Source organism: Lepisosteus oculatus, chromosome 8, assembly GCF_040954835.1.
Source record: "Lepisosteus oculatus isolate fLepOcu1 chromosome 8, fLepOcu1.hap2, whole genome shotgun sequence".
NCBI lineage: Eukaryota > Metazoa > Chordata > Actinopteri > Semionotiformes > Lepisosteidae > Lepisosteus > Lepisosteus oculatus.
Window position 1 is genome coordinate 40,717,110 of NC_090703.1, and position 21,375 is coordinate 40,738,484.

At 41.7% G+C, this 21,375-nt stretch overlaps 1 protein-coding gene across 1 annotated transcript; it reads right to left on the reverse strand.

The window, feature by feature from the left end:
• Positions 1 to 1,261: 1,261 nt before the first annotated feature.
• On the reverse strand, positions 1,262 to 20,313 carry atg4a (autophagy related 4A, cysteine peptidase). The gene is made up of 13 exons (XM_015351495.2): positions 20,255 to 20,313; positions 15,964 to 16,074; positions 15,103 to 15,174; positions 14,203 to 14,301; positions 12,487 to 12,588; positions 9,444 to 9,516; positions 8,705 to 8,784; positions 7,217 to 7,443; positions 5,932 to 6,010; positions 4,436 to 4,581; positions 3,081 to 3,137; positions 2,727 to 2,838; positions 1,262 to 1,955 (listed from the first exon to the last, which is right to left on the reverse strand). Exons 1-13 carry the CDS (start codon positions 20,262 to 20,264, stop codon positions 1,891 to 1,893), a joined length of 1,233 nt encoding a protein of 410 aa, XP_015206981.2. The 5' UTR covers positions 20,265 to 20,313; the 3' UTR covers positions 1,262 to 1,890.
• Positions 20,314 to 21,375: the final 1,062 nt, after the last annotated feature.

Consider the following 21,375-nt stretch of genomic DNA (forward strand, 5'->3'; position numbering starts at 1 on the left):
CTTTTTCGATTCGTTTATTGAAGCGACAGGTGCGTTTTATTATTCTATTCGTACATATTAAAGAGTATTGCGAAGACAAGTTAAGTAGAAATACGTTCAAGCACAGTGCTCTCGTCTGAAGACTGAATCTTTCTGTATGTTTTTAAGTGGCTCAGGTCGGGTGAGGTTGAATTCAAGTGTTCGCGGTTCTGGAAAGTTACCGTGCAGTCCCGATGGTGAGGAGGAGCCAATGTACTGTCAGGTAATGTCGCAATCCGCGGGCTTTTAAATAATTACTGCAACTGGTCAGTTAAGAGCTGGGCTGCAGTGTAAATCTAGGGATACCTCTACTACTTTATTTTTGATTACACTACTCTCTACCTCGGACAAACGAGCAGCCTAATATCTGATCGAGTTCTCGAGGACGTTTAGTCCTTCTAAATGGCCGATTTGCCTACAGGTTTTAAGTCCTTAACCCCCAAATCAGTCAGTTCATTGTTGGCTTTATAAGCCCTAAATTCCTGCTGTTCCATATAGGACGCGGTGAAGGCAGGTAGCGCAAGCCGGTGGAGAGGTCTCTGTGGAGTTGACGGAAGTTCTAGAGAGCTGGCTTCTGTTTGTTTTGAGATAGCAGATCTTGAACACAAGAACGAGGGGGAGGAAGGGCTCTGCTACGGTTTCAGGCGAATACTGAGAGGAGTACTTCAAATGATTATACCTGGAGGCACGTTTAGCGTGAGAGAACCATCTTCGACATACTAGAATTGTAATAAAGCTCTTACTAGTAGCAGAACTCTCCCGTCTGTTCCTGCAACTCTTTACTACAGGTCAGTTTTGTAATTAACATGCAAACCACTGAGCACTTCATTGAATGACTGTGTATTGTGATCTGTTCGTCAGGTATAGGTTTTTCCCCACTGCGGTGTGCGACCGGACAGCAGTAAGGTGCACTGTCCACCAGGGGGCAGAAACTCAGTGTGTCCAGAGCTGAAAATTTTAAGACCACGCTACAATGAACTCGATTTGGCAGTATATTCCCTGTCTTATAAATCCTAAATCCATCTCATTCTGTTTTGGAAGGGAGATTCCTCATTCCTGGGCTATGAGGATCCTACAATCTCGGTTTCCTTCTCCATGAAGTCAAGCCACAATACAGGATTTGGCTGAAAGCAAACCAAGACGAAAGCTATACATTTTCAGTGTTGTTTTCTGAACCTTTATTCATGAATATGATTGCGATGTTGAACAAACATCAGTGTCACGTGAAAATAATTCCTTCCCCATAAATCAACTCAGGTTTTAATGTTTGCATTTACTGGCTTACAAAGTTTGGAGGTATCGCACTACCTTCTCCAAAGGTACTGCAACTAGCCGGAAAAGAATTGATATAAATAGATTATCTGTAAAAGAGGCACTTCTATGTACACCGTTTGTTCACACTTAATATCGTCTGCATATTTCTTTCTCCTTTTTAGGAGGTAGATCTACTGACGAGGTGATGGCAGTGAAGAGATATGCTCCCACCTGCATCCACAGTGTTGACCTCCTTCTTTCACTAGGAGGCTGGTATTTTTAAATCATGCACTGAACAATCCCGTAGAAGGTGTCCGTTTCATAGCAAAGTCTTAACAAAAGCCTGCCTGCGCAGACCGTTATTTTACAAGAGCAAGCAGGGGCGATCCTTGTATTGTAAACAGCAGCCACAGGAGTCTCTAACGTACAGTACAGGTGTCCTTCTGCTTCTCACATCGCTGGCAGTTCTGCTGGAGGCCCTCGTGACCTCTCGCTGTCCTCTTTTTTTTTTTGCAAGCTGGTTACACAATGTGCTTGGTGTAAGAGTGGTCAGAGGCACTTCCGTGGTCAAACGAGTTTTGAAACGTAGCCGCCGTCCAGTCGCGTGGTGAAGAGGGGTCACACGTTTAGAATTTCAAACTCCTCTTCCGATTCAAACAGCTTGTCAGTGGACTCGATGAACTCTGCAGACAGGAAGAAGAGGGTGTGAGGCATTTTTATGTCCGGTCCTTCGCTCAAAAATGAAAACAGTTCGTTGCGATCGACGCATTCCCTATCGCGGCGAAGAGTGGATGTTCAAAAGTTTCAGCCTACAGCGGAGTCTACAGCGGAGTTGCTGAAAATGATTCTCTGAGGTCCTCCAAAAAGCACCTGGATAACACTGTCAGATCAATAAGCAATTTTTCCATTTAGATTCGCCAGATATACTGTTGTACTATACATGACAGTTTAAACTTTGAATTTGGAATTACCAGTTCTGTGCTTATCATATCATGGCTCACAGCTATAGACTGCAGCTGCATATTGGGGACTGAGGGCGTGTGGACAGATGTTCTGGGCATTCTGGGAATAAAGGGAATGTCCTACATCGGCAGACGGAAGGAACTGAATCCTTTTGGTCTTCAACAGAGAAGATAACAAGGTTGGACAAGCATTCAAAATCTTTAAAAGCACTGACAAATTCAAACAGGGTGGACTTCAGAATCAACAGTGAAACACAAACCAGTTAAAACTAAGAGGAAGTGCTTTTAAATCTAAGAACAGGAGGCACGTCTTTACACAAAGCATTGAGGGGTCTGGAACCAATGACGTTCTAGAAGCTGGTAATTAGCTCCTGTCAAGAAAAGTATGGATGGGATTCTCAAATCAAGCAACTGATAGCAACCAAACAAGGAAGATAGGCCAAATGACCTCCTCTGACTTCTGCTGCAGCTTTCTCTAGGCTAGCACTGTACCTGCTCCTGTTGTCTGAACGTCGGGCTTGGTGGGAGGGACGAAGGGAGGCCAGTGGGGAGGATGTTTCTCGACCAGCTCAAACATCCTCAGACTTCTGTTCTTCAAAATATCCTATCAAGCAGAGCAAACGAACGGTCTGAGGCTCCAAGCTTTTAACCAATGAACTTCATTCGAGACAGAGCTTAGGCTGGACCCTATGAAAAGCATAGATCTGTTCCCAATTACAATAATCATGAGAATGTTTTAGGACTGACTGTTGTAAGCTGTCAGGCCAAGCCATTTACAGACAGGTTAAACCAGAAAACAAATTTTATGCAAACATAAAACAATAACAAAACCACACACTTCCCTACCTTCTGTACACCACTACACCATGTGTCAAAATCTTCTTCCTCCTTGCAGAAAAATCCCTGAAAGGAACACAAAACATTGACATCAAGCCATTCCAGTTGTTGGGGTGCTCAACTCCAGTGCTATAGGAATTTTGCCCGTCTACCCGGACTGGAACTGGGCTCCCCAGAAAGATGAGGCTTCTTAGTCTGATACAAGATGAAACTCAAATTTCAATGTGTCTGACTAGAACCAGTCATCATCCTGGCTGCAGGCCTCTGTATTATTCCTGGAAACAAGGAGAACTAGTTAAATCACATGAAGGAAATGAACAATGATTTCTTTGGTTTTCATGTCAGCTGATGACTAAAACAAGATGATGTAATTTAATAAAGCCATAGTCTCTGCCTGGAAGAAAGCCAAGGCCAACAACAGCAGAGTTTGAACATTACAGTTTTAATTAAAAAAAGCACATTATAAAATCAAAAAGAAGCCTTCAGATGTCTAATGATTACCAGCTGACAAAAGAATAAATATCAAAGCCAAACAGCTCCATTTTATAGCAAAAACCTAGAACTTGAGCACTGCCCCTCTACCTATTGGAGTGACTCTCTCTCTTGATATCCATACCTTATGAGTGGTCTTACATTCTTTCACAGTTTCTTCAAACACTTCTACAATTGATTACATTGACTTTCAGTATCTCTCATACTTTATATTCCTCCATTGCCCAGAGCCCTGACCCCTGACCTCTCCCTTCCCTACTTTCAGCCTGCACATCTCCCACTCCTATCATTTTTTACATGATCTGCCCTTTCCTTTACAGCCTGCTCCATTCAGCTCCTTGCCAAGGTCCTCAGTCTTTTTCTGCTCACAAGTTCCCGGCTCTTAACTGCATGGTCTCTCAAGTCCCTCATGTCTCCTTATATCCTCTCCTTATAGCCCTGCTGTCGGTACAAGACCACACTGCTGTCTCTGACCTCTGACCTCTGACCTCACAGCTCCTTGTCAGGACCCACCTGTCCAGATTGCGCTCATAGTCATTACCTCATGCTGCTATTACTGTCCGTTAGTGTTTATTTTGCTTATTGCAGGCTATACTTTCAGAACCTGTGATTTCGCTTTATTGAAATACATTCAATTTAATATTTTTATTTTTCTATATGGTTCAGTTATGCCACATTTCTCTCTTCAGACCAGTTTACACTTCATTGCTGCTTACAATGTAAGGCACCATCAAAAATGATGTCAGATACACCCATAATTCAAAATATTTTGGCTAGTGTGTTATAAAGTGTGTGGGTTTCCCATGAGCACCTTCACATGCAGGAGTGACGCCAATGTCACAAGAATTATGAATGTGAGGTGAAGCTCTTACTAAGGCCACAGAGGGGTCAAGGTTCATGACCTTCATCCGGCGGGGAGTTCTCTGAGAGTGATAGCTCTGATCGTCCACACTGCCACCCTCCTCTGGCTCAACTGCCGTCTGTGTAGTGTGAGGGTCCAAATAGATCAGCTCCTCTCCTACAGAAACCAGAGTAAAAAACAGCTAAGGCCTAGAAAACTGAGTGCTACACTTAACCCTTACAGGCTGGAGATTTACAGGCCACTCCATGTTTCCACAATCCTTTGGGGTTATTCTGTTATTTTCAAATGTTACACATTCCAGTTACCCACAACAGCAACAACATACTTTCAGGCTTGTTCATTTACTGAGAATCATAATAAACAAAATAATAAACTGCTCAGTCTAAAAAGTCTGAGTTTTCCCACTACAGTAAACCTATCATTCAGACACCAAATTATCAGAGAAAAAACTGCCCTGAAAAAAAACAACTTCAGACCTATATTTTAACAGCCATTTTGATTTTTTTCTCTGTGACCAACACGTAGCTGAAAATGTCCAGGTCTGGTTTTCATACCATACCATCACTTTCAGTGCTGGGACTCATGTCCTGAAGAGGGAGGAGATACTGCAGTGACTCATAGCAGCTGCCCATGGAAATCCAGTGTTAACACACTTTCAGCTTTCTGGACAGAATAATTCAGAAGCAGCAGGGAAGCACCACTGGTGTAGACCCTCTGCTACAGCATGAGCTTTCAGCTTAAAGGAAGGGCAACTGGACATCTGCTATCTCTGAGCTCACAAATCCCACTGGGAGTCCAGATGGAGAACACTGGCAGGCTAACAGGACGCTGGCAATAATGCCAGAGGTGAGAGGAGTAATGAACAGAACCTCCTCCATACTCTCTGTAGGATTTCAAAATAATGTTTACCATGTGGCTATCCACTACTCTAATAAATATTACCACAACTAACAATACCATGAATTCCTTGCATTTATATAGCGCTTTTCACCCCAAAGCATCTTACATATAGGAAGGAGACCCACATTACCCACCACTGAAGTGATGTTACGCATAAGCAGCTCTGATACAATTATTATTCTATTGGAATAATAATACACATGGAGAAGGCAGGAACTGCTTCAAAAGTTTAGTGGAAAACTTTAGAGAGCCAGACTGCCCCTACTCTAACAAACCCTGCCTCAGGGTGTGCGATGATCAATAAGTTAGGCCCTTGGTTGAAGGGGAGACATCATGTACAGCACAGTGTCCCCAGTCACCACACTGAGGCATTTATTTCAAAACTGATCCAGAGAGAAGAGCGCCACCTACTGGTCCTTTACAGGAGCAACCTCCTGGATTTCCTTAGAAGTCTCTCCTCCCAGTACTGACCAGGCCCAGCCTTGATGAGCTTCTGAGATCTAATCAGAAAAGGCTACAAAGTGCTAAAGCTGCTATCAAGTAACACTTGCACCTTGCTTGCGCGGAAAAGGCTTAAGAATATATACAAACTTCATTCCTGCTTACCAATGAACCCAATGAAGTAGTACGCAAGGTTGGGTTTTCCTCCTAAAACACCTAAGGACTGTGGCATCTTGAAGCACTCCTGCAAGAAATACAAGTTTTATTTGAAAAAAAATTATTGGTAATGACAAGGCCGCTGGATTATTTTCATTGTCTCTAAACAAACAGAGCAAACAGATCTGCACTGAGCTGTAACTAGTAAACAGACTTTCAGTATCAGTGCAAAGTTCTGTCATAACCTTTACAAAAACCCATTGATGTTGGTTGAAAAGGCCAATGCTGCAGTGTAATCATAGCCTTTAAAGAAAATATATAAATGTTCTTTACCACTGCAGGTTCTACAAGGTACAGACAGCTCTAAAGCACTAAACAACTGGTACTGGAACTAAACTAAACAGCTTGGTTCTTCAGTGTGAGGTACGTTGCATAGACAAACACAAGAAGATAACATTTTCCACCAATAATTTGCTTCTGTGCTTCATTAGTATAATTCGTAGATGATCCAGGACCTCATAAAATCCCAAATGAGCTACATAGTACCCATATCTTATTTTCCCCTCTAGGCTAGATAAACTCCTAGGGATTAAGATATCAGTGATTCCAAACCTGGCTGACGTGTTCAATTTTCAGATTCAAATAGCTGTGTACTGTATATGTAAAACCTATACAGTTGTTCATTTAAATTTAGGGAAATTAAGAAAGCATTTACTGCCACTTTGCTTGCCTGCCTTAGTACTTTTTGCCAAAGGACCACAAAGATCAGGTCTCCATAACACAACCTGGTGGTCTGTGCCTCTGATCTATAACAATGTCGAAAGTTATCCCTCCTCCCCCAGCCCTGAACCCCACAGCGGTCCAATTCTAATTTCTCTCATCCCGGATTCTATATGAAATCTGAAAGAGATGAGGACATCATCAGCTCCTTCAGGATTAGGGAGAATCAAATTAAACTGGGGAGGCAGTGTGGAGCAGTGGTTGTGGTTCTGGACTTGTAAGTGGAAGGTAATGGGTTTAGAGCCCAGATGGGACAGTGCTGTTATAACCGTAATGAAATTTTCCCTTTTGTTCAGCGCAAGAAAAAGTGCATTTTAAAGTGGAAAAACCATGATGCAAAAATACTGAATGGGATAAACTGTGTGTCTTATGAAAGTGAACAGAAAATATTTCCAAGCCATCTCTCTCTTCCTGGCACTGCTGCTGAACAGTAATGGGCTGTAAGGTTTCTTCTTATGTGAGATCATGTGGGAAGACAGGTCCTTTCTCTCGCGCGCCTGCAGCTGTGAAGTACCTTCAGAGCCTGGATATAAACTGGGTTGATGTGGTTTATGCCCATGCGGAGAGGTATGATGAGCAGGAGTGGTTTCCAGGCAGAGTGTTGGTGTGGGCAGGACCCTGGAGTGCCCCCTGGTGGCTGTGCACAACACTGCCCCAGCACATCGCTCATCGTCTGCAGCTCACTGGCACCCACAGGACTGGGCCTTATACGGCTCCGACAATGCTGCTTGCAAAGTTTTTCTGAAACGGAAAGAATTGCTATTCTCTGGAGAAGGGTTTTGGCTTTCTACAGTAAAAATGGATGGTTTTACTAATACTATCGTTTTCTTGGTCACTGTCATATAAGTTACTTGTGTCATTTAATACTTTAAAGGCTTAAATAATTTTCAGATATGAACAAAAAAGGCTTAAGAAAATGTCTTTTAGCTATCCTACTATCCCAGAAATCTGTACAGTTCTCAATTGCAACAGACCATTTTGCAAAAACATAAGAAAAATATGTTTGGGTCAGAATTAGACTTGGGAATGTTTGCTGAAGTGTTACTCGAGTACATGATTGGAACTGGAGTTTTGTCTCCATATAATGAGATCTGACATGACGCACGTCAGCTCTTGAACACGACAATACACGAGTGACAGGATCTGAAAACAAGGAGTGACCGGATCTGAAAACAAATAAGGAAGCTGAAAGTGAAAATAACAAGATTCAATCAGCTTTATGGCATCCATAAAAATTGAATTATTAATATCACATAAAGCACCGTCAGAATTTTGGAAATTAGAATATGTGAGAACAAATAAAAAGGGATTACAGTGTTTATAGCACCCATAAAAACTATGGTCCCATGATCAGTACAGTTTCTCATGATTTTACAATAAAGAGATTTGCTTAAAGTTATTTAAATGGGTGCATTTCTAAGAACCTTCTAAGCACTTTACAAACTTTAACTGCATACTGCCAAGAGAAGCCAGGTTGAAAAGCTTTGGTGATGGAAGCAGAATTTTGTCACACAAAAAAATTACTGAATATGGCAGTAAATCAACAGCTATTCGTGCGAGATCTGCACCACACGCAGGGTACTAATCTCCTCACAGAAAAGCTTTGATATACGAATGTAAAGTTTTGGAAAGATTTGTGGCTTTATTGATGGACATAATTTACAAACAAAACAAGTGGAGGCCTACCACATGTACATAGCTCACTTGAGCTAAACTGTTAGACAAAAAAAACTTACAAACATGTACTTGTTGTCATGGCTACCACCACACCACCCACTCTGTTTGCTGACACCCGATTATGCTGAATAAACCAATAACTGGCTGTTTCTTTGGACGCCTCTAGTGGTCACCTTTTGTCACTACCAACCCCTGCCCAAACCAGCCCGAGCAATCAGTTCTATTTGCCAACTACAGTGGTGTCCTGCTATTAAACCATTTTTTTTACACACAGGAAAAATACTAATCCTATTATTTACTACAAACAAGAACTGTTAAGACTTACTGATATCTTCAATAACCACAGTGTTGTCCATGGAAACATATACCGCCAAGGAATTCCAGTCGTCAAACAAGGCCAGTTTCCTGAAAGAACAAGACTTATTAGCAAAACCATATCAAACTCCAGTCTCCAAGAGCTCTTATTGCCTTTGGAATTCATCAGCATTCCCCTGAGAACTGTTTTCATTCTCGGAGACTCAGTGTGCACATCTTGCAGTATAAATCATAGTGACACTTTTTCTCTCATATAATTTCTTTTTAACATATGTTCCTAATTAACTTCAATGTGATTTACTGTAGGTGATTTTGCATTCACAACAAATGGCAAACTAATGTAAATATTTGTCGAAGTTGATACTAAGACGGTCGTTAAAGGGGAGCTGCAGTCTTAATTTCTCAGACTGGTTATTAATTCTCTCTGGAACCCGGAGAAACATCACCCAAGATAACTCAAAGCAGCATGTCCCACACAGTCTCTTGTTCCTGAAGAAAAGAATCACTAATTTCCATTGAGAAATGGATTGCAGTGGATTCCAACAGTAAAGGAAGGTGTGATCCCATACACTTCATGTTAAGTCAAGGTGGGATTCCACCAACTACAAGTTAAATTCCCTGGGTGTCTTTTGGCCTCTTACAGAGACAAATAAGGATGAGGATGCTCTGAATACTCCACATTGGTTCTTTGACCAAGACCAGAGTGACGGAAAAACTTGGCCAGCATAGAAGGTTAAGGTGCCTCTTACTTTAACACCTGTGCGACTGTGTTTGGTCCATACCACTCTCCCACTGGTTTGCCTTCCCCAACTCCCATCTGAGCTGCAGACATAGAAACAAATGGAGCGCGTGAGCTGAGCCAAGGCAACATTCTCTCCCATACCCACACAAGAAGGCCAGCTCTGTTCCTGCAGGGCAGTAGTGCATTAAGCCGGCGTCACGCTACAGGACTCAACATGACCTCTAGTTGGAGAGCATGTCAAATTTAATGACTGCGGTTAGTGAATCTCGCTTCCTTTTCTGTTCTAGAGGGTGTCAAATTATACGACTAGGAATCGCAGGGGGTGACTAATGACACGATTCCCCCATGCCTTTTCGTCACAGTTCCAAATCTCGTACTGCGCCGCGAAAGTATCGCGAGGTCGCCTCATTTTGGCAGCCAATCAACGTGGAGCACCGCAGGGAAGTCAACAAACAACAAGGAGAGCAAGCACGTAAACATCTTGAAAAATGTAACACAGACATTGTGTTCCACAAATAAACAACTTCAAAAATATCATTCTTCTTTATAAATATTGAACAAATTCACAAAAATAAAACAGTTAAAAATATAAAACACCCTTAACACAAATATCGTAAACAAATGAGTATTGCGCTATAATGTGTAATATTATGTAATATATAATCTCACAAGTACACATCTGGCTCACTGCCCACCCCTACAACTTGCGATTAGCTACGTGAAAATCAAACCAGTTTGATTTTATCGTCGCGGGTCACAGAGAGTCGTAGGGGCTGTTAAGAACCCTGTGACTGAGTCGTTGGGGGTGTCACACTACACAACTGACAGTAAGGGGCGCGCGCTGCAACTCTCTACAACTCGCTGTGATTTTCTTACGATTATGTAAATGAAGGCTAAGACTAAAAATCCTAGGAAAAGGCGTGTAGTGTGATGTTGGCATTAGGTTTTACAGGTTTCTTGGGCATGTTCTGCCAAATTACTCTGAGATTTTCACCACATCGCTAACAGGCTTGATTGACGTATTATTGTTACAGAAGATGATGACGATCTAACACCTGACGATAAGTAAGGATCAATTAAGGACTACTTAATAGGGAAGCTGAGAGGGCTGGCAGGCTTTTTATCTCCTGAGGGCTGTTCCAGAGAGGAAATCTTTGTGTTTTATTTTTGAGGCTAAAAAACTATATCTGGAGGAGTGTATTATTGTAGGAGTGTATCCTGAGGAAATGCCTTTTGGATGTTTTCTACTCGAAAGCAGGTTATTTTTCTGTGACTGAGTCTTTTGTTTAATATTCTGGCCAAACGCATAAAAAAAGCTTTGTCTGGAATAAATCTCAGGCTGTCCTATACACTACAGTATGTGCTTGCCAACTCACACACTGTGAAACATTCTGCAGTAATTTTTTATAAAGGCAATTGAAGTATGAGGCCAAAGTAAATTTAAAAAGTAGAATAGGCATGGCAAGGATATTTTTTGTGTCCTTAGTTGATTTAAATGGTCTTAAAACAATTAGTGACATAATTAAAGACTGCTCTTCAACAAGCAGAGGACATCCCTGAAATTCCAGTCCTAATTCTAACTAAATAACAACTCTGCCTTGGATACTTTATAAAATTATAAAATATAAAATGTATCTGGAATGCTCCACAGCCAGACGTAACCAATTAAATCCAACCATTATACAGGTGTACAGTGCCTCCACGAAAAACCTAGCTACACTAATGTGTACACAAGCTAGGATGTATAGACGTGTATGCATGCAAATCCGTATCTTTAATACTGCTTTTGGCCCTAACTAATGTACTTTATGACTGCAAAGCCTAGTTATGATGCCTTGTTGCATTGTTTTATAGCTAAAATAAGCAACTGATTAAAAAAATGTTCAGGTTGACTCCCTGTGTGACTCCATGTGTGACTCAAGCACGCTTGGTCCTCCTGCTACAGCTGCTACACTATATGTGCCCCTGCTTGGGGTAACAGGCACAGTTGCACAATGGCAAAGCCCCGGTTAGCATGCACCCTGGTGCACTAATTAAGAGTCTTATTGGGCTATATCTGTGGATGATGCGCGTGTCTAATTCAGGAGAGAATGCACCTGAGCAAGGGTGTCGAACTCAGTAACTGGAGGGCTTGGTATGGTCCGGGTTTTGTATGACCCGAGCTCTCAGTTACATAGCCAAATAAATTACTTAACTATAAGTGATTATATTAGGTCTAATTGAATGTTAAATATAATTGTGAAAACTTCTAACCAGGATGGGAAGTTTATTATAGGTAACTACATTTAGCACAGTGTATTTTTTAGTAGTCAACTGTAAAGAACCTTTAAGAAAAATACACTGATCTCTGCTATTACGCGGGTTTGCAAAACGCAAATTGACACATACGCGATTGGTAAATAGGGGAAAGATGTGTAACGCGAAATTCACGTTGGCTCATACGCGATTTGATCCCCGACATGTTTACGTTTTGCGTCACGGAGTTACACAACTGAATGCGGAGGTCCGCGGAGGACCGCCACGCCACACATGATGCTCAGTTGTGCTTTGTTTTGGAAGTGCCAATTGGAAGGTGCTCCTCAATTTTCGTGCCATTTTTACCAAATCTTCTGCATTGCCGTAAATAAGAGCAGACAAGGTGACAAGAATGTGTCTGCGAAGCGTGCTGGTGATAAAATTTCAGATGGTGAACTAGGTAAAGTCCTAAATTTACTGTAGTATTTTTTTATTTATTATGAATTTAACTGTGCCAACATTTTTACTAGGATAATTATTACATTTGCTAAAGCTTTGGTTAGGCATTTGGTTAGGTTTTGAGTCGTCTGCTCCTTACCCTATTTTTCCCATTAGCCCTGTTTGCATAACACAAGGCTTTACAGGAACGCATCTATGGCGTTATAGCAGAGACGCCTGTACTTTAACATGCAGAATTTAGTAAATAATTTGGTTGACTGTGTAATTGACTACAATCCAGGACTACTAGACTCTCCAGGAACTGAGTTTGATGCCCTGCTCCAGCGTCTTCCCTGGAAGCCATTGGAGCCTCTCACCCATCTGGTGAATTGAATAGCAGCTATCCTTCCTGTCCAGGAAGCAGTGCAGTATCCTCTGGTATTCCTCCGGATGGCTCCGATTTTTCTCCCACCTCCACCCTGCAACAGGATAGTGCAGAAAAGCATGAGCATCCACCATGGAATTGGTTCTTCCGAAAAAATCCTTTCATTCCTTTATACTGTACAGTATGTGTATCTGAATAGCATTTGCCAGGGCTGTGAAATGTTTTTGTTCTTTACAAAAGTTAAGGCAAACGACCGTCAACAATGCCAAATAAATAACGAGTAACCACAAGTTGAAAAGAGTACGTACTCTGATCAACGTTCCAGAAAAGATGGATATTTCCACTTCATGGCTGTCTGCCGGGCTAAACTGTGCTGCCTGTTGTGTTCTGTGCATTCCTCTGGATTTGAGTCTGTATTTTCCCACGTATGAATACTGTGTCATACACTTCAACTGTTTCCATTCCATTCATCTGGAAACAGCAAGTTTGGAAGGCTGGAAAATTCTAGTACCTCACCTTTTGTACTGCTCTGTTTTCATCATTTCTGTTGAATCTGAAAATCAGCTGTGAAGGAACTTGCATCTCCATGGCATAAGAAGTGCTTATTAGTGTAAAAAAATAAATTTGGATTGTAACCTATTGGGTGGTAGAGCTCTTATGTCTCTGAGGAACTATTTTGTTCTTTGTCATGTTTGTTGACCAGTACATATTTTGGATATACTGTACACCTAATAGTGAACACCCTCAATATAAGGTTCTTTTTGGGTCAGGAAATAAAAGCAGCCTGTGCCCTTGTTATCATCCTGGCTGCTCTGTCCCTTCCTGTTCGGACAGCAGCTGCGTACAGTATTTCCATGGAAGCAGGATGAGATTCCTCAGGGAATGCTCTGAACCTCACTACGGTTACTGAAGAAGAGGGTCTGTTGGCATTAGTGCAAAAACATGAGGCCATAACACACAATCGCACCTCCCTTCCAGTGAACACCGCCATGCGAACTCCTATAAGCCACACCACAGCTGAATAATCATCTACAGAGAAGCCCAGAAAGACGGGAGAACGAGAACACCCACATTCTCGCTGTGCGTTGTTTTGGGAAGACTAGCTACAACCACAAAAGAACCTCACCTTGCAAAGTTTCACAAGCCAAATCTGACCCCATATCTCTAAATTCTCTATTGGTCTGGGAAAGAAAGAGGCAAGGAGCTGATATATTTAGAGTGACAATGTTCGAATGGTTATGCATTTTTGGTGATGTGAAACTCAGGATGAGCCATTTGATAAAGTCTCAAATCTCTGTAACATGCCACGGGTAGATGACTAAATCTATTTTAATTTCCCGCAGGACTTTTTTCAGTTCTGCCACAGGAAAAAAAAAGGTGTGAAATGATCGGTGCCCAACTGCACAGGATAACCGACAGGTTTAATGCAACTTCAAGAAAACGTTTTCAAGAAACAAATGCCAGCAATATTATTTCTGTTCATCTAAAATATAAGCTTTGCAAGGGCACAAACCTATTCATATCACATGTTAGTATTTGATAATTATTTACTGTCCCGGTAGAGGCAGCAGTTTTAGTCAGATGAAACTCAGACGGAAGACCTACTGTGGGTGGTATTTATACAGTTATACACAACACAAATATGCTTCAACAAACAGCATTCACACTTGCCCATCTAAATCTCATTACAGCACAGTTTCTTACTCACCTCTGCCTAAATGCTGGCACACCAGAGCCTGAGCTAAAATCATCTGCCCACAGCGCAGCATGCATCCCCAGCCAGCGTCAGTGGAAGGACCAGTTCCACCTAGGAGAGCGAGTCCACACTGTTAACGCTGCGCATGGACACGTCTGAAGACGCAACATCTCAAACCTCCACGCAGCAACACTTAAGAACATAAAAAATGTCACCAGCGAGAGTAGGCCTTTCTATCCATCCAGTCCACTTGGCAGCTAGTAGCTAATTGATCCAAGCCTTTTCTTCATGGATCATTTTGAAAGAAACCTAGATTTTAGCTTCAACAACAGTTCCATGTTTAACACCAACTAACCTTTGAGTTCATTTACCATCAACGTCCACTTACCTAAGAAAATCGACAAGACAAGATGGATGGATGTTTGCCTGTTATGCCTTCTGGCATGTAGGGGCAGCAACATCCTGTTGCTGTTTCTGTAAACATTAGTTTTTTTATGGGACAGAGTTGTTAGCCTTGTGCCCAACCTCCAACAAGGAAGACCTGGCGCCCAACATGGGACAGGAACCCACTACCCTGAGATTGTGAGTCTCACACTCTACCAACAGAGCCAGCCGGGGAAAGATGAGAACAGGATCTGAATGTTCTGTTAGGATGGGTTACTTCCTTTATTTTCCCCCCAGTGTGGCTCTGATGCAGACAATGAGCTGACCATCATCACAAACATGCCTATTGCTGGTCCTGAAAATGATGGGGCTAATTGGTTCCATTCCTGATGGTCCTTGTTGTTCAGGAAAAAGAGAACCTGGCCCAGTTTCATACTGCTTCCCTACAGCTGGCGTGGCCTGGCTCAGAAAACTCTATCTTCTGCTAAGAAACTCCACCTTCTGTAGATTATGTGACAATTCACTTACCAATCGGAGAAAATTTTTTCCTATATGTAAACCACAGTCGAGACCTGACATCTGACAGCAGTTCAGATTTTTCTAGAAGAGAAAATAAAAAGTCAATTTTGGAAAATTGTCCAAACTCCATTTCATAGGACGATCATTGCTATACATGCCAGAGACGCCAAAGCAAACAAACTCTGAGCAAAGTGTTGAAATATGTGTCAGGCTGTCTTCCAGATTACACAGTCTGAGGATTCACATCTCCATGTCTCTCTGAATGCACACCTTGCTTTGTACAGTATGTACAGGCCAAGCATACAAAAGACCAAAGAGCAGCAGTCCTGAGGTGAGAGGACATGGGATACATCAATTAGCATTGTTTTTATCTCTTCTCAGGAGCCTGCACAAAGCACCTCTAGAGGAAACATCTTAGGGACTGAATATATCTGTACTTTATATCCCAGCTCTCTGTGAGTTGAGGAGGAAGCATGGGGGTACATTTAAAATGTCTTTAATCTGATTTTGGTCCTCTCAATTGTGCAGGATTAACTTTTGAATAGTTTGAGTAATCCCGTTTTTACAAACCTCACTATCACATCCTTGAGGTATTGGTACAAATAACACTGTAAATCTAAGGATGACTGTATGCAATTGGATTTTATTGAAACCAATTCCAAAAACATTTATTTAAACTATATTCCAATTATTTGTCAGACACTAAGATAACTGAGTGATGTTAGCAGACAGCAGTGGATAATGATGATGATGATCCTAACAACTGTTTTTCTTTTAACTTCAATGATCATGCAACTTTGCAACTCCTGAAAAGTAGAAATGACAAAAACCAGACGTAACTCTTAATGTGCACTGTGACTAGACCCTTACCTGTTCGGATGTCATAATCTTTTCCTAAAATCCAGACGGGCTCCTTTGTATCAGGCAGATCTTCAAGGAGGTCTGAGAATACATTGATCTGATTTTCATACTTGGCTAAAACTGGGAGAAAAAAAGAGAACAAAAAGTCAGAAAAGAAAGCATTTGCCAAAGGCAAACAGGGTTTAGTTGGCGCGGGAGAAAGGGCAAAGAACTGAAAGAGCTGATTTCCATGGGGATTCCTGGATGAAGAATCTTGCTCTACATCTGACACACTATGCGGAGGAAGACTCCGAAAGTTTATGCTCTGTCCTTTAGAGAAAAGTCCTGTTACCATTGACATCATCCCCTAGGCTAGACTCTTAAGGTGTCCAAGGAAGTAGCCAGTTAAAACTGACAGACTCAACTTTCCAGACAAAAGCAATCCCATCCACCCAGTGAGAACAGACATGTTTGCTAGTAGAGAGTAACACAGCTAGCAGAATAAGACCTGAACACTGATGTCTAAAGGATAAGCACTGACCTCACTAGCCAGTTTCTGAACCTGAAGGCCTGGCCGTCTCATGCCTGTATCACAAAAGACTATGAGAAGGGTTACCAATGACAGGAGACCATTCAGCCCATATAGACCATTCAGTACTTAGTAGCTCATTCATCCAAGAAGCTCATCCAGATATTTCCTGAAGAAAGCCAGATTATCAGATTCACCAACATGGCCTTGTAGCTCGTTCCATACTTCCTTAGCCCTTCGTTGTGGTTTTAAATGCACTTTCACATACAGTAGTTTCCATTTGCATCATCAAGTGCATGTTTCACTGCTCAATAGCTACATCATTGTGGTCCTCCCTCTCCTTGCTAGATAAAGGAAACATCTCTCCACAGATAAACCACACACATGGTCAATCTGAACATTACGAATCCAATTATACTATAAAGTAGCTTTTCCCATTAAACCCTTTGCATCTCTTATCCAAAACCTGGAGTAATGTTCCAATGATAAGAAAATGCTTAGCAGACTGAAAAAAGAAATCACAGATATATTCCTATTTATTTAAGCCTCCAGTGGCTTGTAACAACTTTAACACAAATGAAAATAAGAGGGAACAATGCTTTCTGTATATGAAGTTATAACAAGAAGGTTAGGGTATCACTGAAAAGCCTGGAATTGTGTAAAATTTAAGTATCGAAACATTATCTTTTAGAAAGAAAACAAAGGATCAGGAAAAGCTTTGGGCACCATGCAATTCAGCATCCTAATGAACTACCATAGAGGAAACGGGTGTGATCTTGCTGGAACAAATCAGTAGATTATCTCATAACAAACAGTCCAAATATGTCTGCTGTGCCAGAATTCCAGTTAGAGAATTCCAGTAAACTCTTACACAGCAGTGTTAAAATCCTGGAAGTCCATAGTTTGGAATCAAATTGATTTAAGGAAAGGTTTATTGAGACTGAGAAATCTGATTCAAACCACTGCTTCATGTTCAACTTCAATATCAGTACAACAGGATGTACACAGTATGTGTAAGCCTGTTATAATGCTACCAGGCAGTAGCTACTAGTATACAGTGCCCACCAGTCTAGAAACTGGCTAGGATAGCTCAGAGTGCTGCTTTAGCTATGGGAACTACACCTCCCATAAACCCACTGGGTGACTTCCTGATGCATCTACATCATGGGTTCCTCAGATGACTGGCCAGGGTGACCTCCTGCAGGTCCCACCCAGCTCTGGTACTTTCACTGGTGGTGATCTGATGTTACCGGCACACGCTTAACTCACACAGGATTCCTAATTTAAAGGCTTATTTTTTAAAAAAATAGAAAATATCACAGGAGGATTTCCATTTTTAAGAGAATGGCACGGGACGAGAGTTCTGCAGCTGGTAGCGAGGAACTATCAGCCTGTGTGAGGACATTACTCTTGACACCTGTGCCACTACCTCGTCACCTGGCTACATATACAGGACTACGAAGGTAAGATGTTAAAGAAACGTCCTGAAAACAATGCTTCAAGGCACATTGTCTGTAATTTCCTAAAGTTCGAACTTCTTCATTGTGCTGTCTCACAAATGAGCCAAACAATACTGAAAAGTCAATTCAGGGGTATGACGGGCAGTTAATTTTCTAATAAAACGATCTGCAGTAATCTGTATTCCAGAGGCCTCTCTCCTCCCGGTCTCTCATGTGACCCCTGACACAGAAGCACAAAGCATGATCCCACCAGGAGGGACAGGGAAAACCGAAATCAGGGTCCAGGACCCAAGGCTATCAGGCTACCCATGCAAGTAATAATAATAATAATAATAATAATAATAATAATAATAATAATAATAGCAGCTTACACTTATATAGTGCTTTTCTTGACACTCCACTCAAAGCGCTTTACAGGTAATGGGGACTCCCCTCCACCACCACCAATGTGCAGCCCCACCAGGATGATGCGACGGCAGCCATAGTGCACCAGAACACTCACCACACACCAGCTATCAGTGGGGAGGAGAACAGAGTAATGAAGCCAGGACCAGGCTCATCTGCTTAGCTTCAGTGGGTTGCTAGTTGTGAGTTGCAGCATTGAACCTCTGTAGACCAGGTTGAAAAAAAGGCACATTTTCCTGGGTAATCAATTTGCCTACATAAGTTATCAGCAGCCATATCACCCTGGAACTCACAAGTGGTAACCCACTGAAGCTAAGCAGGTGTGAGCCTGGTCAGTACCTGGATGGGAGACCTAAAACTAAGGTTGCTGCTGGAAGAGGTGTTAGTGGGGCCAGCAGGGGGTGCTCACCCTCTGGTCCATGTGGGTCCTAATGCCCCAGTATGGTAACGGGGACACTATACTGTAAACAGGCATAGTCCTTCGGATGAGATGTAAAACCGAGGTCCTGACTCTCTGTGGTCAATAAGAATCCCAGGGTGTTTCTCGAAAATAGTAGGGGTGTAACCCTGGCGCCCTGGCCAAATTTCCCATTGGCTCTTACCAATTAATAACCTCCTAATAATCCCCATCTATCAATTGACTTCATTACTCTGCTCTCCTCCCCACGGATAGCTGGTGAGTGTTCTGGTGCACTATGGCTGCTGTCACATTGGTGGTGGAGGGGAGTCCCCATTACCTTTAAAGCACTTTGAGTGGAGTGTCATATATATAAGTGTAAGGAATTCTTAATTATTATTATACAAGTAACCCTCTCTGCTGGTCAAATGAATCTCCCAACCAATTAACTGACTTTTTCAGTCAATAGGTTTAAAAGACAGCACGATCAGAAACAGCCGCATACTGTAGTTCAGAGCATCTCTGAACCTCTCCTGCACATCTGCGAGTTATTGAATACCCGTCAGAAGATCCTAGATCAGGAGAGGTGCTTAAACTGTGTATTTTAGACCGGGACTGTCCAATTCAGAACTGTTAATCCGGACACGCAAAACTGAAAGATCGTTGGGGTTTAAGTGGTCCGGTTAAGCCAGTAACCCAGACGGTTTTGGTTTTCACGAGCAGCACTTGAATGACAGCTCGCAGATACTCCGCCCCTCCAGAATCCGAGCTAGGACAGCCCTTTTATTAGACGGAACCTCAAACTCCGGTCGGCTACATTGAATCTGTCCTTTCCGCAAACACTGCGACTGTGCAGTTAACACGGAGAGACAATAAGAAAACTAGCCCCATGATGACGCCGCAGACATTATGCTGCGCCTGAAATCTCCGAGACTTTCTACATCTGGAAAAGCCAGATCTTCCGGGACTTCAGAGATTTGGAGTATCTGTATTACAGATTCAGGCGTGTTTTTGAAAACAGAAAAAAAAAAACACAGTCGATTTTGCGAGCTGTACCAATGGGACAGATTTTCTACTGATGTTGCTATTTATTATTAGCTATTAAATACTAAACGTATTCTGACCAATGCCAGAAATTATATCAAGGACCGAAAAAAATGAGAGGATACACCGAAACGAACATCGCTAAGCAAAAAAAAGGGGTTTTATTTATATACCGGCTCTATATCTTAATTGCCCAATCCCACCAAAAACCAATACAAACTCACATTAATTAAGTAATAAAAAAGATCGTTGCTTTAAGGAATTCAAACACAGAGAATCCAATCTGTAAAGTTTACACTTAACGAGGGCCAGATAGAAACAATACAGAAACTTCCAACTCAGATGTGTATCCAGAAACGCAGTGTTAAAGATGAACGGAATTCTTTCTGTACGGTTTTGCTGAAGAGCCTAATTAATCATGACAAAAAATCACTTTTATGTTTAATCTTTACGACGATTTTTAGCCTCGGAGAGTGATATTCTTACCTGCCTCCATCCTCCGGCTGTCAACTGGGTTTAAAGCGGTGAAATAAAAAAATAGTGCGCGCTGCACTGTGGGGAATGTAGTTCCTGGTGGTGGCATCTCTAGGCGACGATAGGGATCATAAACTACAACTACCGGTAGGCAATGTTATGGTACTAGGCGTTAATAGAAACTGAAAACACTGAGGTGCGTTGTGGGTATTGGTGTTTCACGGGTAGGTTTCATTTCCAGTGCCTAATTCCGTTATTTTTATTACTAGTACTACTACTACTACTACTCCTACTTCTTAAAATGCTTTAGAGATTTTGTTCTTCATCCAAAAGCAAAAACACTCCAGAAACTCTTGTCCAGAGATTTATGTCTTTCCACCACCATGCTTGATAAAAGAGCAAGTACAGTCCAGAACGGTTGCCCAAAAAAGAATGAACCCTAAAGTGTAAACAGATACTGTACTCGACAGTAATATAACTGCCCACCCTCTTCAAAACTGTTCCTACTCTACACTTTCATTGTATGATCCAGTATTACTGCAATTTCTGAGCTTTGTATTGTAATGCTTTTCTTTTAACAACAATAGTCTGTACTTTTAGATCTTGGAATTTGTAGCTGTTAGTGTTTTCGTGTGGTGGTTGTGCTACATAACATGCTACATGTTATTGCAGCGCACTGATTTTTTACATATCACATTTTCTTTTCTCCAGTATAAGAACTGCACAGGATGGGCCCATCTGCGATATATAAATAATTTCTTTGATACAACATAAAGGCAAAGTCCGACAAACATAATCAACTATGAACACATGGGTTTTTCTAAAGGTAATACGGTCATCTTCAGTATTTTCCCAGTGTCTTAAATACAGTACTTGTTTTTTCATTGTATAAAACAATCAATGATTGGTTGCATTTGATCCCAAAAGTGCTTTACAAATAGGAGGGGACCCACATCTCTCTCACTAAACTACACCATCCTGCACCAGCAATACCAACATACAGCAGACCAGGTGGTGAGGAGAGAAATTATTTCACCATTTAATTTAGGGAAGACTTTAAGAAGGCCTGCATTTCCACATTGAATTGAATGTATTCAGAAAACTGGGGTTAATATCCCTAAAATTTGGAAAAG

What these genes read in the sequence shown, in the direction of transcription:
- atg4a (XM_015351495.2), bottom strand. An exon ending in AGATTATGACATCCGAACAG is followed by an intron (nt 15,175 to 15,963) that starts GTAAGGGTCTAG and finishes TTTCTCTTCTAG; the next exon opens with AAAAATCTGAACTGCTGTCA. An exon ending in TTTATATCCAGGCTCTGAAG is followed by an intron (nt 6,011 to 7,216) that starts GTACTTCACAGC and finishes TATTTCTTGCAG; the next exon opens with GAGTGCTTCAAGATGCCACA.